Here is a 17674-nt window from a genome sequence, read left to right as displayed (position 1 = left end):
GTCATTAGGGTCAGCCTTGGGATTTTTGGGAATGGGAGTAATTTGTCCGAGTTGAAGGGAGGTGGGAACATTCCCTGTTGAGAGGGAGGAGTTAATGATGTTGGTCCAGTAGGGGACAATGACGTGTTTGAGATCTTGCACAAGTGTGGAAGGGAGAGGGTCTTTAGTGTGGGAGGACGGTTTGAGTTTGGATAGGATGTTGAAGACTTCCCGTTCTGAAACGGAGTGGAAATTATGCCATGAGGCGTTATTTTTAAGCAGTGTGATAGTAAGGGGTGTTCAGGAGGGGTATGTGAGGGGAGGAGGAGGAGTGAGGGAGTCGGCTGTGTTTTCAAGGGGAGGGGAGGATATGGTGAAGTATCCAGGTGATGTTGAGGGGTGAACGATGGTTGAGTATCAAGGAAAGCACAATCAATTTTGGCAATTTTTTCAGTGAAAAAGTTGGCAATTTCTTCACATTTGTTAGTGGAGGCCACTGGGTTGAGGGATGCAGGGGAGGTTTAGTTTCTAATAATGTTGAACAGTTCTCTAGGTCTGTTTTTGGCACGTGAGTGTTGTAGACGAAAGAAAGATGCTTTTTCCGAAAATATGTGTTTTTTGTAAGAGGATCTTTCAATTCTAAGGAGAGCAAGGTGGGATGGGGAAGGGTGTTGTCTCCATGTTCTTTCAGCCAATCTAAGTGAGCGTCTTTCTTTATTAAGGTCTAGGGTAAACCATGATTTGGAGGGGGCATTTTATAGCGTTTTACTTTTCAGCGGGCGAGCTGGTCTAAAACCTCTGAGACAGTTTTATTAAAGTGTTCAGTGAGTTCATTTGCATTTGAGGGGGGGGCGGGGTGGGACGTGAGACTGAGTTGGGATTGGAGTTTAAGTTCCAGTGCGCCGAGGGGGGATTTGCTGAAGATTTCTGGTTGCAATTGTAGTTTTGTTGCTTTTTATAGGGGCGGGTGGGGCTGGAGGGGAGATCGTGAACAGAATGAGATGGTGGTCAGACCAGTCGATAGGGATGATGTTGGTTAAGGATGTCAAATCAGAGTTGGAGATGATGGCGTCTAGAATAGCTCCTTTGGCGTGGGTAGGGGAGTGGCAGAGTTACTTGAGGTCACTAATCTCAAGAAGGTTATTGAGAAGGTTGATTGTAGGACCATCAGGTTCATTCCAGTGCAGGTTAAGATCTCCTAGGAATATATTTTTAGAGTTGGAAGGTAGCAATTTAGTTACAAGGTCCGATAGTTCTTCAGCAAAGGGAAGGGGTTCACCAGGTGGGTGATAGATATTATGAAGTCGTATTGGGGGGGAACTTTTCATTTTAAGTTCGGCTCCTAAGTATTCAAAGGTTGTGTAGTCGGTGTTATTGATTGGTGAGAGTTGTAGTTCTTCTTTAAAATGATTGCTATGCCAAGAACAAGAAACTGACATCTGCGAGCAGGGGTGGTGCTCGCATTCGGTTCCACTCAGTCACTCGTGCAGCAGTACGGAGCCAGTGCCGGAATCAGATACCACCATTTAAAAGCGACAGGGGCATTAGCTGAAAAAGGTTTCCAGGTTCAGTCTGGCACCTGTGGAGATTTCTGAGGTGAGGGAGCTTAAATTAATTGAGTATCCACCGGAAAGAGCATTATCAAAGGAATGTAACTTGTTCTTCCGGTTTGTTAGTGATTTTTGTCCTCAATATAAAATGTGCCCATTTTGATTTGAAAGCAGGTACTCCATCATCCCTGCCCCAAACCGCTGGTCTTGATAGCAGTTTAGCTATAACTTCAAAAGTTCAAACGTTCCGCTGCTTTACCCTTACCTGGACCCATCCCATAATGGTACTATCTTGAGACCAACTGCGTTCATCTTAACACTTTTTAATTCTGTTCAGTCTTATGTCTTGCAAAAATCCTCTACTATACCAGTTAGAAAATATAGGTGACATTGGCCTGTCTGACCATTGTGTGTGCATGGCACTCACAAAGATAACAGCCAACAAGGCTACTGTGAAGTGCTTCCTGAAGGGTGGATAACTACTTTCAGGCCACCAGCCATCAGGTATTCTTGTGTTCATCCACATAATGCCACAAATGCACTCTTCTCCATTCCATGTTGCAGAGTACTGGGGTAAATTGAAGGAGTGCCAGTTAAAGCATTCTCTAGTCCATGCATCGCTACATTCATCCTTGAGTTGGTGGTCGTGCCCCAGCCTTCAAGTGGGCTGTTCCATCTGAAAGAAACACAGTAGTTATAGATTCCTTACCTTAGAATTACCCCCAGGCGTCCGACTGGATCCGGAACGTTTTTTAGTCCGTAGTACCTCTGCGCATCGGAAGGTGGCGTCGGTGGGCTCCGCGTCAGTCGTTGGTGTCATGTAGCCGGGATGACGCCGCCCTCGCGCGCTGACGTTAGTTCTTTGATTTTTTCTGCGCCAGTCAGCGCAGATCCGGGAGGAGCGGTACCTCCAGTCACTTTTTGACTGACTTTTTTCTCGACTTTTGTTGACTTCTCTTTTGAGTCTTCGACTCCTGGTGCACGAGGGATGCCCAGCTTCAAGGCATGTGGTTCCAGTAACTGACTTATGTCGGTGACGGATCCGCACCGCGTGTGCCTATTTTGCCTGGAGCCCGACCACGACCCCAAGTCGTGCTCCAACTGCCAGTCGATGGCGCTGAAGACTTTGCAGGAGCGGTCCTGAAAGCTGCTTGAGCGCCGGCAGTCGGCTTTGCGCCGGTCGAGGTCCCGGTCGCGAGGGAGGCCGAGGGACCGATCGCGGAACCACCATCACCATTTGTCAAAGTCATCGAAGTCTTCACACTCTGGGTCGGGTAAGTTGAAGCATAAGAAGTAGTCGAAGACGCACCATCGCTCTTCGAATTCTCCTAGTCGGTCGGCCGATCATACGAGTGAGCTTGGCGGTCCAAGCCTCTACTTCCAAAAGCGCATTCCCTACCACCCCACCGGAAAGGGAATGCAGGATTCGCCATCACCTCCCACACTGGCGCACCATCACGCCGGACAGGTGGGTTTTGCAGATAGTCTGAAGGGGCTACTCCCTCCCCTTCGAGGCTACCCCTTCAGCCATGCCACCGCAATACCACCGCATGTTGGAGGATCCAGCAGGAAGTTACGGCTCTCTTGGCCAAGGGAGCCATTGAGCGCGTTCCTGTCTCAGAAGTAGGTCGTGGTTGTTGTTCCCACTACTTTCTGGTCCCCAAGCAGTACAAGGGCCTGCGTCCTATCTTGGATCTCAGGAACGTCAACAGCTTCCTCCGGAAAGAGAATTTCAAGATGTTGACGCTTGCTCAAGTCTTGCCTGCCCTAGACCCGGAAGACTGGTTGGTAGCGTTGGACTTGCAGGACGCTTATTTTCACATCCACGTCCTGCTGGCCCACTGGCGTTACCTGCGGTTCACGGTAGGCCACACGCAATTTTAGTTCACCGTGCTCCCTGTCGGCCCTACCAGCGCCCCTCAGGTGTTCACGAAAGTGATGGCGGTGGTCGCAGCTCATCTACACAGATCAGGGGCTTCAGTCTTCCACTATCTCGTCGAATGGCTGTTGAAGGCGGGCTCACCCCGGGCAGTCGTCTCCCACCTCCAGACTACGGCCGACCTCCTGCATTCGCTGGGGTTCTCCATCAATGTGCCGAAGTCACACCTGATTCCCTCTCAGAAGCTGCTCTTCATTGGAGCGGTTCTGGACACGACGCGGTTTCGGGTCTATCCTCCCTAACAGCAAGTCCGGGATATTCAGGCTATGATTCTGATCTTTCAGCCTCTTTCCTGGGTTTCAGTCAGAATGACCCTGAGGCTGCTGGGCCTCATGGCCTCCTGCATCCTGCTGGTCCATCATGCCAGGTGGCATATGCGGGCTCTGCAGTGGGACCTGAAGTTCCAGTGGGCGCAGCATCAGTGGAATCTGTCCGATTGCGTCCAGGTCTCGGAGGGCACTGCTCGACAATTGCAGTGGTGGCTCACAAACCAGGATTGGGTCAATGGCAGATCCCTCTCCCTTCCCTAACCAGACCACACGGTGCTGACGGATGCATCCCTTGTGGGATGGGGCAGCCACATGGGGTAGGCGGAGATCAGAGACCTCTGGTCTCTGGCGGAGTCCTGGGTCCACATCAACCTTCTGGAGCTTCGGGCGATTCATCTTGCACTAAAAGCATTCCTTCCCTCTGTCTGGGGAAGAGTAGTGCAGGTGTTCACGGACAACACCACCGCCATGTGGTACTGCAACGAATGGCGGGGTGGGGGTGTGGACCCTATGTCAGGAGGCTCTCTGCCTCTGGACTTACTGGAACATCAGGGCATATCCCTGGTGGTTTAACACCTGGCAGGTTCCCTGAACGCCAGGGCAGACTAACTCAGCCGCAGGTGCATGATGGATCACGAATGGCATCTTTACTCGGAGGTGGTGCAAGGTCTTTCATCAGTGGGGAGAGCCTTGGTTAGATCTATTCTCCACCAAAGAGAACGCGCAATGTCAGCAATTCTGCGCGTTGGAATTTCCAAGGCGGCACTCACTAGGCAACACTTTATGTCGCGAGTGGAGTTGTGGTCTGTTGTACGCCTTTCCACCTATACCACTTCTGCCCAGAGTGCTGAAGATCATGCGCGACCGGGCCCAAGTCATTCTTGTGGCTCCAGTTTGGGCCCGAAGAGTCTGGTATCCTGAGCTGCTCAACATGGCCATCGATCCTCCGGTCGGATTGCCTCCTCTGGAGGATCTTCCGTCGCAGCAGCAGGGGACGGTCCTCCAACCGAACCTGCCCAGCCTCCACCTCCTTACGTGGAGATTGAGCGGTGGCAGTTGACGTCGTTTGACCTGCCTCCCGAAGTCTGCGATGTCATCTTGGCAGCCAGGCGTCCCTCCACTAAGACGGTATACCCCTGTCGGTGGAACAAATTTGTTGCATGGTGCACAGCAAAGGATGTGAATCCACTCTCTGCCCCTTTTTCTGAGGTTCTCTTGCTTCTCCTTTCTTTGGCCCAGCAGGGCTCTGCTCTGGGCACTATCAAGGGCTATCTCTCTGCCATCTCTGCCTTTCTTCGGCTTCCTTCTCTTTTCAAGTCTCTTTTCTGAAAGGCATAACTCACCTCTTTCCTCCTATTCCTTTCGTTATGCCTCAGTGGGAATTAAATCTAGTTTTGACCTATTTAATGTACGCTCCCTTTGAGCCGTTTCACACCTGTCCTTTTTTTTTTTGATATACAAGTTCTTATTGTTTTTGGTTTGTACAACATGAAAAACTTTTGAGCCCTTCAAACCACCACCATACAGCAACACAGCATGAAAACGCACCATAGTCCCGCCCTCCCCCCGAAACCCCCCCCCCCGTCCCTCCCCTTCTTCTAAACAGCACTTTTATGGTATGTTGCCCAGCCATTTCCCCCAGACCCTTCGGTATTTCTTGGGGCAGCCCCTTGCCTGATAAAGAGTTCGTTCCTGTATCGCACACCAGTCCACCCCGGTGCTCCACTTGGCCAAGCTAGGCGGCTGCGGCTGCTTCCATGCCGCTGCAATGTCACGCTTTCCTACCATTAAGGCTGTCATGAGGAATAACTTCTCTGGGCGTGTGCCATCCAGGCAGTCAGTGATGCCTAGTAGGGTGTGTCTAGGGTCATGTGGCACCTCCCACCCTAAGACCTCCGTGAGTTCGGTTTCTATGCCCCTCCAGTACCCCCCCCGTTCCGGGCAAGACCACACCATGTGCATGAAGTCTGCCGGCTCAGAGCCACAAAGGGGACAAGCTGCGTCAGCGGAGAGGCCCGCACGGTGTAGTCGAGCCGGTGTGAGATAAGCGTTGTGCAGGTAGTAAATTTGGATAAGCCGCAGTTTGGCGGAAGCCGTCACCAGTCTGGGGGCCATAAGGGCATCACGCCAGTCGGCCTCATCCAGGGGACCCACCCACCCCTCCCATCGTTCCTTAAGGCCCTCCAGGGATGTGGGGGTGCTGTTGATGAGGGAACGGTAGATCCTGGAAATGCCTCCCCTCCCCAGGTTACCCATCATGACGTGAGCCTCCGGTGGGCTGTGATCCGGCACCCTAATGTCCAGTGGGGTGTAAGTGCGTATGGCATGGAGTACTTGAAGGTATTTATAAAATTGGGATGAGTGGAGGGAGAGGCGCGCCTGCAGCTCTGGATATGAGCACATACGTCCCCCCCCCCCCCCCCCCCCCCCCCGCCAGACATCTCCCAGCTGGGAAATGCCGAGTAGATCCCACGATTTAAAGCCCTCTAGTTCCGTAACCTCCCGCAACCATGTCCAATGCCATAGGGGGGTGGCGAGGGTCAGCTTCCCGGTCCATTGGGTGTGGCGGAGCGCCGCTCGCCAGGCCAGGAATATTGCTTTAGTAATATCCGGGCAGGAGGCGGGGATGGGGGCGCCGTACAGGCGGTCTTGAATACATGAGAAACCTAGGTCCCCTAATTCCACCCTGTAGGCCGGGTCGGACCATCCCCCCCCCAAAACCAGTCGTGGATGACCAGGAGGCGGGTGGCCAGGTAGTAGAGGTAGAGATTGGACATGCCCAAACCCCCATCAAAGGTGGGCAGGCGGCATAACGATAGAGCCAACCGCGGCCTCCCACCACCCCAAAGAAATCTGGTCGCCATCCCGTCAAGCTCACGAAACCAAGGTCTTGGAAAGGATAGGGGAGTGTTTTGCAGCACATACAGGAACCGGGGAAGAATCATCATTTTGTAGAGGGCCACCCTCCCCAACGGATTGAGGGGGAGCGATTGCCATCTCGCCAGGTCCGCCTTGGCCTTCTTAACCAGGGGGGGTCACGTTAAGCGCCCAGCTCAGTTCCGGGAGAAGGGAGACCCAGATGTCCAGATATTTAAAGGACAACCTGTGGAGGGGAATAGTATCCTGCCATTCGAAACATTCCCGGAAGGGGTGCAAAGGCACCAGGACAGATTTCCGCGAGTTTAAATACAGGCCAGATGCTCGGCCAAAGCGGCCCAAGATGTACAGTGCGCGAGGTCCGGAGCGCACCGGATTTCCAAGGTACAGCAGGACGTCGTCCGCGTAGAGGGCGATTTTGTCAGCCTCCAGGCCAGGCCACTCCTATCCCTGAAGGAAAGGGTCAGTTCTGATCAGGGCAGCAAGGGGATCCATCGCGAGCACGAAGAGAGGGGGCGACAGTGGGCACCCCTGCCGTGTCCCCCGGCCGATCCGAAATGGCCCCGACAGCGCCCCGTTGACCAATACCCTGGCGCGGGGACGTGCGTAGAGGACCCGTACCATTCCCAAGAACTTAGGGCCGAAACCCATGTGGGTCAGGACGTCAAACAAGTAGGCCCACCCAACCGAGTCGAAATCGGCGAGCAGGAGAGCGAGATATGGGGTTAAACGGTGGTGGTGAGCCAGGGCCACGTGGAGGCGGCGTAGGCAGTGGCGAGTGCCCCGATCGGGCATAAAACCACATTGGTCCGGGTGGACCAGGCTCGATAAAAAGGGCCGGAGCCGTTGGGCCAGGACAGCTGCCTAAAGCTTGATGTCGGTGTTAATAAGAGAGATCGGCCGGTAAGCTGCTCTGTCAGTGGGTGGCGGCGTAGACTTGGGCAGAACCACAATCGTGGATATGTCGGCTTCCGGGGGGAATGAGCCGTTCTTAATCGCCTCTACAAAGAGATCTCGCAACCAGGCTATCTTTATAGGTGGCATAGAATTCCTGAGGGAAGCCGTCTGGTCCCGGGGTCTTCCCAGCGGACGTACGCCCTATCACTTCCCCAATTTCTTCAAGGGAAATGGGTGCCTCCAGGCTCTCCCAGTCTCCCGGCCTAAGCCGGTTGAGTCGTACGGTACTGGCCGCGTGCAGAGCGGCCAGGGAAAGGTCTGGTGCTCGGGCCCGGTAAAGCTGAGAGTAAAACTGGGCGAATGCTTCCGCTATTGCCACGGAAGAGGACTGGAGCACGCCGTCAGAGCGGGCAATCGCCGGAATGATGCGCGATGTCCTGGAATAGGTGGCCAGGCGATGCAGCAATGCGCCATTCTTATCACCCCATCCGTACACTCTCGCTAGCGAAGACAGCCAGAGAAGCTTGGCCGCGTCAAGTGATCGTTGACGAATCTCATCGCGAAGGAGCCGCAGCTGCAGAGTCCCGGCTGGGTCCCCGAGCTCAGAGAGAGATTGCTCCAGTCGCAGCGCCCGGGCCTCACAAGCGGTGAGCTGCTGCAGTTGCATCCGGCGTTGCCGTACCACGTGCGCCTTGGCAGCGCCTCTAATGGTTGCCTTGCAGGCCTCCCAAAGGGTGCCCGCCGAGGAGACCGAACCCTCGTTGTTACAGTAGTAGTGGGTCAGCTCGGTTCCCACCGCCTTACGAAGTGTCTTATCCTGGAGGAACCAAGCATCAAAGCGCCACATCTGACAGGCCGTACGGGGTGGAGGGCCCAGACTCAGGAGGACCAGAGAGTGATCTGAGATCCCTCTGGGGAGGATACGGACATCTTGGATGCCCACGCAATCGGCGGGGGGGACGAAGATCGCCTCAATATGTGCATGGGAGTGATGGGCGGCCGAAGTGTGGGCGTATTGACGTGTGTGTGGATGCCAGGTCCTCCATGCGTCGCATAAGCCCTGAGCCTCTGCCCAACCCGCCAGCTGCCTTGCCCGCGTGGCGCGGGAGTCTGAAACCGGTCCTGACGAGTCCAGCTGAGGGGCCGAGACGGCATTGAAGTCTCCTCCAAGAACAGCAGTACCCAGAGGGAAGGTTGCCAGCAGAGATGCAGCGTGAGATAAAGCATGCGACAGCCCGGAGGGTGGCGCATAGAGCGACAGGAAGCTGATCGGCCTACCCTCGAGTGTGCTGCGGACGGCAATCCCCATTCTGTGAGGGTCGTGGGTTGCCTGTGTAAGGACAAAGGGGAGGGAGCGGCGCAGCAGGATGGCGACCCCACGGGAGCCGCGTGAGTACCCGGAGTGCCACACCCGATCATACCCATAGCGTGCCAGAAAGGGACATCTCTCACCGAGGAGGTGGGTTTCTTGAAGCATGAGCACGTCTACCCCTGCGCGCTGGGCATATTTAAGGACTGCGGTGCGCTTAAGCCTATCCAACAGGCCATTCACGTTCCAGGACAGGATGCGCAGTTTGCCTTGGGGGCTAGGTCATCCATTGTATTGGTGGGAGGGAGTCGCCTTGGGGGCGGAACGACCAGGGGGGCGCCGGGAAGATACCAAATGGCACGGGCGCGCAGGGAGGGGACGGGGAGCATGTGATCCCCAGAGGGATGACGAATCCCGTGCTGGGGGAAGCCAGTGAATGATGGCGGAGAACGAGCGACAGCGGAGCGCGTGTCATTGTCTGCATGGAGCCACGCGGTGGCACTCGCAGTGTGCCGCTGTGTGATAGGCCCAGTGAGAAGCAAACACAAACTAAAAAAAACACCCTCCCAAGGAGGAACAACCAACTAACACCCACCCCCGACCCCCCACCCTACACCCTACACTTCGAGAAAGGAAGCATCTGTCGCCCTAACTTTAACTGACAACTACAAGGCCCCAAGCATGAGCGCTCCGGTGTAAAGAGCGTGGTGGACCCCTCCTGAAGTACGGATTTAAGTGTCCTGTCCTAGGTTGCTACGTAAGAGCGGGAGACCGCAGAGTTCGTTGCCCCCAGGCCCAGGACAAGGCCCCCCCCCACCCCTGTCAATGCAGAACGTGAAGAAAAGTCACATGGCAGGGCTGCGGGAGAGGTCGGAAAGGTCTATATGCGTGTTGAGGGGGGGTCGGAGACTTATCCGGCAGGGGCGATGGGCGGCGCCGCCGAGATCCCCCAGCTGCATGAGAGGATGTCCCGGACGAGGCGGAAGAGTCTCTCGTTCCCCTCCCTGACACGCTCACGGATCGTGTCCCAGGTGCCGCCGCGCCTCGGCGGCGCCGGGATTGCGTGCGCCTCCTGCGTCGTGGTCGCGGAGGCCTGGCTGCATCTTGGTCCTGAAGCATATTGACGGGCGACACCCGTCCGGGCTGGCGCAAAGGTCTTTCTTCGGTGAGCCAGGTCCATGCTGCCCTGGGAGTGTCAAAAAATAGTCTTGCCCTGGAAAACAATGCGGAGGCGGGCTGGGAACTGAAGTTGGTAGTGGAGGCCCATGGAGCGCATCTTTTGCTTCACCTCCGTGTAGGATCGGCGTTGTTCTTGGACCTCCCGGGTGTAATCCGGGAAGATCATGATGGTGTGATTGTTAAAGGACAAGGGGCCTTTCACCCGCGCCTCCCGCAGAATAGCGTCTCTGTCTCTGAAGTTGAGAATCCTCAGAAGGAAGGGGCGCGGGGGGCCCCCACCGGAGGTTTGGCTGCCAATGACCGGTGCGCTCTCTCCACCACGAACCAGGTTGACAAGCTGGCCGCCGCATCCAAGATTTAAACCAAGCGTCTAGGAAGTCATCGGCTCGACCAGACTCGACCCCCTCCGGAAAGCCCACCAGGCGAAGGTTGTTGCGGCGGGCTCGGTTTTCGGCGTCCTCTGCCCGATGATGCAGCTCCTTGGAGTGGGTCGCAAGATCCCGGACTTGGTCCTGTAGCTGGCGGATGTCATCCTCCGCCGTCGAGATCCGTGATTCCGTCTCCGTGATGCGGGCCGTGGCATTGCGGAGGTCCTGCCGCAGGAGTGTAACATCCATCTTCATCTCCCCGACCATCCCCTCCAAGGGCCTGCAGGATGACGGCTAGGTCTTTGTTTGGAGCCGGCGCCACCTCTCCGCCCGCACCCGGTGGGTCCGGGCTCGCAAATGGGTTGAGTTTTTGTTTGGTGGGACGTTGTCGTCGGCTTGGGGCCCCTGTCCCTGCCCATGGTGGCGTCCGGGGTGTGTATGCCGGTCTCTAGGCTTGGTACGGCGGACCGCCAGTCGGCCCACGCCCGCCAGTCAATTTGCCTTCCGGTGCAGGACCAAGGACCGAAGAGTTGGGGAGAGAGGAAGGATAGAGACACGTCTTTCCCCCAGTTAGGGGAGGCCAGGAGTCCGTCGGGTACGCCACTTCCCCGCTATGATCCGAGCCGGGCCTCTCTCACCTCGCAGCGACTGCCTCGCCGCGGCCCACACTCGCAGTCGTCGCCAGTTGAGGCGCAGCCCCACGTCCGCCGCACCACTGTCGCCTGCGTTGGGCCTGCAGGCTCGTTCCGTCCAGTGGGACCACCCCGCACCTGCCCCTGGTCCCGGACCGACAGCAGGACCTCCTCAGGGGCAGGGCCTGGACGCCTCCGCCCGGTCGGCAGCAGGGACGGAGGCCCCCCGTCTGGTCAGGAAGGGGGGGGGATGGGCGCCCTCCTCTCGCCGGCAGCAACTCCCAGCCGGTGGTACAGGATGAGGGTGGGCTCCACCGTCAGCAAGGCCAGACTCGACCTCACACGCTTGTCGCCGCTGCCTGTGCCCACGAAACGCCTTCACCTCTTGTGTTGCGTCTACCCTCGGGGCCTGGCAGGATGTCGCCGCCTGGCCGATCGCCCGGACAGAGGCTCCCCCGCCCGACACACAAGACAGGGTGGGGGAGACCAGGGGGAGTCGTCTTCCCTCGCCGGCGTGAACTCCCAGCTGGCGGTGCAGATGGAGAGTGGGCGCCAGCCCCAGCAAGGCCAGATCCGACTACCCGCACAGGCCTGCGCCACTCGGACCGGTCCGCCCGTGTTGCAGGGCCACAGCAGATCCTGGGCCTCCGCCCCGTGCCGGCTCCGGGGGCGCCCCACCAGCCGTCACCCCCTCCAGCTCACTTGTGGCCCGCGGAGGGCAGGGGCTCACCCCCTCGGGCTCCCGCGATGGGCGGCAGGCCGCCGCCGGCTACACGGCCTTCTCTCCACCCAGGGTGCCGCGGGACTCACGTAGCTCACAGTGCCTGCCTCGGAACCAGCCGGATGCGTCCCTCACACCGGCGTGACTAATGGGCCTCCGATCTCGGCCCTGGTTGCAGGAAATCGCCCAGAAACAGCACCTAGTGTGGTGCAGCAGCCCCTCTATAGATGGCGACCTCTGGATCGCTTCTAGGACGGCGGTACACGGATTTAGGTCGGATGCGAGGGGTCAAGCATCAGGAGCCTCACATCGGTGCGGCCATCTTGGTTAGCGCCACCTAGCGCCCTCCACACCTGTCCTTTAAGGCTTCTCACGCTTAAGACTGCTTTCCAGGTTGCTATTATCTCTGCCAGGAGGGTGAATGAGCTCCAGGCTCTTTCATCTAAGCCTCCTTTCATGTCTGTCCATCCTGACAAAGTGATCTTCAGGACACGTCCATCTTTCTTGCCCAAGGTTGTCACTGCTTTTCACATCAGGCAGACCATCACTTTACCCACCATCTTCCCGCCTCCTTCAAAAGAGGAGGAGAGGCTCCACCGTCTGGACCCAAAACGTGCGCTTTCCTTTAACTGGCTCGCACCAAACAGTTCCGGGTGGATGACCAGCTCTTTGTTGGGTACGTGGGTGCAAAGAAAGGTTGGGCCATACACAATCTCCCGATGGGTCGTTTTGTGTATCAAAGCCTGCTATTCTCTGGCGAAGAAGGAGCCTCCAGTGGGGCTGCGTGCCCATTCTACCAGGGGACTGCAGCAACTACTGCTCTCGGACGAGGCGTTCCTCTCAATTACATCTCTCAGGCAGCTACGTGGGCCTCGTTGTACACGTATACAAAACACTACTGTCTTGACAGTCCGGTCCGGAGAGACGGCTTCTTTGGCCGTTCTGTTCTCCAGGACTTTCTGGTGTTCACAGACCCACCACCGGGGTTGGTATTGCTGGGGTATCTATTTTAAGGTAAGGAATGTATAACTAACGTGTTTTTCAGATGAACAAGTTAGTAACGATATATCTGTAAGAAACATTAGTTAGTTATAGATTTCTTACCGCCCCACCCATCCTCACCGTTCTGGGAACTGATTTCTAGGGTTAAGGATATCCTTTCAGGGTCCTAGCTTTGTGCACCAGTGGTCAGTGTCTTGCTTGGCTCTGCGTTTCTGGCGCAGAAAGCCGTGTACAGAACTGACGTCGGCGTATGAGGGCGGCGTCTAAGTAGCTGTCAACATCATCCCGGTCACACGACGCCAACGAGGGATGCGGAGCCGACCGACTCACAGAGGTACTGCTGACGAAAAAACTTTCCGGATCCAGTCTGACGCCTGGGGGTAATTCGAAGGTAAGGAATCTATAACTAATGTTTCGTACAGATATATTGTTACCGAAGTTAAGTAACTTGTTCAGCCTTGCACTGCTACATGCCATGATGACAATGGACTAGTCAGAGCTGGATTTGGTCAGTGGGTAAGCTAAGTCATGAGTCCCTGAATGCTTTATGTGACACTTCAGTATAAATATGCTTAAAAACTTTCCTACTAGTGGCAAAGCGATTTATTTAGTCTGGGCAGTGTTTAAGTATGGTTTGAACATTGAATAAAGGGTGCACTAGGTGGACAGTACAATATTGGAGACTGAGTCTGGAGGGGTGCTTACAGGTGGAGCAAGGGACGCAATGGTGTATCAGAAGTGGAAATACAAGTTGCAGAAGTGGTTCAAAAAGAAAGGTTTAGTGATGGTGTCTCAGTTGGTATCTGCAGTTAATAATCACGCAAAACTCTTCCATTATATATCTGGAAATAGTGCACCTGATAAAATAGGCGTGGAAGTGGGCCACTTCCCAAGATATCTTTCTTCTGCAGTTTCACATTACAGGATGTATTAGTGCATGGATTAATAGTCCGAGCAGACACCTGTATAAAGTCCTCTGCTCCCTCTTTGAGGCCTGTGGTTGAATGACTACATAAGTTTTCGTGACTCATCTGAACTCAAAAGTTAAAATAAAAATTGCCACTTTTATGGCTAGGGGGCTTGGTAGGAGAGTTTAATGATGTTTTATTTGCCCTGTACTCTCAATCTCCTAGTTCACAATGCCCTCCTAAACCTTGAGGACAGCTGGGGTCATTATCTCATTATGGTGGCTCCAGCCTGGCCAGATTTCATTTTGGGAACTCTTAACACATCCATCAGTTGAAAGTTGTTTGACTCCCCCTTCAGCCAAGACTTCCTGACAGGTAAGGCGAGACTCTTCCATCACTCTCGCTCAGCTTGAGTGGCTGGTCCTGAGAAATTGACCTTTGTTTACTTTGGTCTTTCCTCTGCTGAAGTCTGGTGGTTGGTAAAAATATCCATCACCGGGTGTCACAGGCAGTAATAAATGAGTCAAGTTCTGCCACTGGGCACTAGGTGGGAGAGTAAACCCTTTAAAATGCTGTGTCAACAACGTGATGTATTTCTTAGAGTAGCTGAAAAAAATCTAACCTAGTGGACACCTGTGAAATCTACATGGCAGACAAATGCCATATAAATTGTTTTCTATTCCTACAGTAACAGCCAAACAATATCTGATGTGTGAAAACTGTTAAACAAGTAAAATGTAATTAAATTGTAAAAATGTCATATGATTTTATAAATCAAGATGCGTATATCACTGCTTGTAGTACATGATCTTCCAATACACCCTAACTTCTTCCACCCGCTCCATTTCACCAGCGCCAGTATTACAAATTATGTAAACGGTACACATTGAGCTTCAACAAAGAGTTGGTCCCCAGTACTTCATAGGTCAAGCAGAGACAGCCCGTTTATTGACTTCTGTTAAGTTTGCACTTAGATATCTTTACATTTATTCAGTAACGTGCCTTCTAGGCAGTTATTCAAGACTCTTCACTTCCTGGGAAGCCAACTACATGCATTCATATTGACGTTTTCAGGTGGAATACGAGGGCCAGAAGACAACATAAAGATTTTGTGGTCTAGGCATGCCGCTTCTCTTGTTCCACTGTTTTATATGGTCACCTGTTTGGAAGTCTATCAATCGAACATTCGCGAGAAAAGAATCCATTACAAGAACAAGATAGCTACCTTCAGTAATGGTCTTATTGCCCTACTTAATCCACTTGTGTTTGGGCATATTCAGACGGTACATTCCAAAGCTTTTTTGTTTAGTTCATTGTTCAGCTTGTGGCCCCAACTCTGTGACTGGTAAATTGGGTTGGAACTGAAATTGGGCAGTGGACATTTTCTTAATAGTACAAGTAGATCACTTACGGCACCACCATAGTAAGTTTTGCCAGGTTTGCTGAAACCAGTCTGTGTTTCAAAGAACCTTTAGTTGATGATGTCTCTGTAGGAATCAGTGAATATGCGGCAGACAGAAAGTTAGCAAAAGTAAATTGTTATATAATATGGTATACCATTACAATAAATGCCTGTTTGCTGTTAGGATTATCTTGTAAACTGCACATTGTTAAGTTGATATGTTCCCTGTTGTCCAAAGTAAACACCCACCATTTTAACATGTTTTGTGTCAAACTAATCCAGACTTGTTCGGAAACGTTTACGAGAGGACCGAAAAGCAAACACAGCGCTTCAGGTGCGGCAGATGAAACAGAAACTAAGTGACGAAGAAAGGAAAAGAAAAAGGTGGATATATTGGAAACCTATTCTCATGTCAGTTGGGTGTGCTGCAAGCATTTTAGTTTGTGCATATGCTTGCTGGAAGATGTATGTTAACGAAATATTTTTGTAACCAAATGCTTATTGCAGAATGGCATTGTATGCACTATTTATTTGATATTACTTTAGAATATTCACCAGGAGTTTTAACTTCCAACTCAAAGAAGCTCCTGTAGTGATGCACTCGGTTAAAGATAACCAACCTTTTTCTAGCTTGATATAAAGTTGAGATCTCATATCTCTTGTATGCAGGTACTTTTACAATTCCACAATATATTTCTATTTCAAACTGTTAAATATAATGGTACGTGTTTTTAGCAAACTTATTCCGACATGTTTGATTTCATGCTATTCCAGGTTTTTGTGGCGTTATCTGGGTTAATCCCTAAAAAGGATCTTGGGTTCCACTTCCATGTTTAAATGTGAGCAATAAATTCACTGCTAGAATTAAAATTTAAAACTCAAACCTGCATATTAACTTTCAACCTGATATTCTTACAGACTTACTGTAAATTGTTTTATATTTTTGCAATTCTCAAAAGGTTGTATAATATTTTATATGTACATCATATATACGTTGGTAAGTGCTTTTTTTTCTTTAAGTACAATATGAAGCACTCCTTCTCCCCTCTTCTTTTTTTTTTTTTGTTTTTTTTTTTGTTTTTTGTTTTTTAATCCATTGTGTAGCATTGGATTTTGGTACCATACCACAGTTTTCAATATTTTGCCGTGCTCTATGTAAGCAGTGAAAATGATCTCATAGTCTAATTTCATTGTCCCCTCTTGACACTTTTTTGCACTCTTGATTCTTAAAAGCATCAGTTAGTCAGGTGTAAGATTTTTAGTGTTGCATTTTCCTAGATTTCCTACACGTCATGTGCCTGTTTTTATAAAAATGCTTCTAGCCTGCATACCATCTTGTACTTGTAGTATAGGACCACTGCAGATTTTGGATTCCACACAATAAAGCATTTTTTCCATATTGGTAGAATGGGAGAAAAGCTTGGGTAGGGTTTTTGGTGCTGACCTTATCAAAGAATACCATGTAAATTGTTTTAATAAATGTTATGTTTAACAAGTAGGTTATTGTTCTATTTCAAACAATTGTTTTGTAAAAGTTCCAACATTCCATTAAATGTGAAGCATGATACTTGGTGTCGAAACTTTTTTTTTCAGTTTTAGAACAATTAATATTGATGATGCGTTGTCTGTTGTTGCTGAACACAAAAAAATATGCGTAGTTTTGTTTAGATATTTAATTAATATTTGACATTTTGTATATTGGTTCTTAGGTGCACACTTTAAATCAACTTGCTTACAGGCATCTTCAGCAAATGCAATTATTATAATAATACAAATCAAATGATAAAAATCACTTCGAATCAATTAAAAAAGTATATATATTTTAAATTAGTATTCAGTTTTCAAAAGCAAATTATTTCATTTAACATGCTGTAGGTATTCTTTATCAGCTTCTTTGTTCTATTTATCCTTATCACGGGTATAACGTCAGTACCATATTGTTGCCATTCACATGTAAGAAAGTCTGTAGTGCTTACGTTCTGCTCATCCACTTTGCTAACTCTGATTTGAAGTTGGCAGCACCCCAAAACTCAGTCCTTCGGAATGCAACACTTCTTAATATTTGACGTTGAGTAGTGGACTGCCTTTCTCTATGATAAACCCAATTTAGCATCTCCTGCTTCACCCCCTTCTAAGCATCTATCAATCTTGCCTATGAAAAAGAAAAGAAGGTTGTCAAGACAGGTCCACCTCCTCGATTAGCAACCCCGGATTGCAGTGGTTGCTCTGTTAAACCCAATCATTCTAATCTCCCTTCTTCCCATCCTTCTATTCTTGATATGCTGGGAAACCTGTTCAATATGCGTTATCGCGTTCCTCATTAGGTGGCTCATGACTGGCAGGCCACGGTTTTTCTACTTAAACTGAACACTGTGGCCATTCATGACCATTCCCTTTTGTATATTGCTTCCCTGCTCTAGCGTGTCTCATGGTTTCTTCTCCTGTGACTTTGACCGTGTGTAAGTGAAACATGGTCTCAGGACTGTCAGGGTCAATAGAGTTATATTCAGAGAAATCTAATTTCAGGATGAGTTTGAAATCTGTGGAAACTTTGTAATATCCATCTGGTGCTATGAGGCTTGCATGATTTCCTAAGCTTGGCCTCCGCATTGCATCAATATTCTTGACAATAATGAGAACCG

The 17674-nt window shown here is 51.6% G+C and overlaps 1 protein-coding gene across 2 annotated transcripts in view; it reads left to right on the top strand.

Annotated features, from left to right (window-relative positions):
- PTPN2 (protein tyrosine phosphatase non-receptor type 2) overlaps nt 1-17674 on the top strand; it is a 520264-nt gene that overhangs the window by 440563 nt on the left and 62027 nt on the right. For both annotated transcript variants that reach the window (XM_085605857.1, XM_085605856.1), the window contains exon 9: nt 15315-15416. In XM_085605857.1, coding sequence (XP_085461983.1) covers nt 15315-15379 — 65 coding nt within the window. In that variant the 3' untranslated portion in view covers nt 15380-15416. The remainder of the gene's footprint in view (nt 1-15314; nt 15417-17674) is intronic.

The sequence above is a fragment of the Triturus cristatus genome, chromosome 5_1 (assembly GCF_964204655.1).
Source record: "Triturus cristatus chromosome 5_1, aTriCri1.1, whole genome shotgun sequence".
Taxonomy (NCBI): Eukaryota; Metazoa; Chordata; class Amphibia; order Caudata; family Salamandridae; genus Triturus; species Triturus cristatus.
The sequence above is the reverse complement of the archived record's forward strand: the minus strand, read 5'-3'. Positions and strand labels throughout refer to the sequence as shown.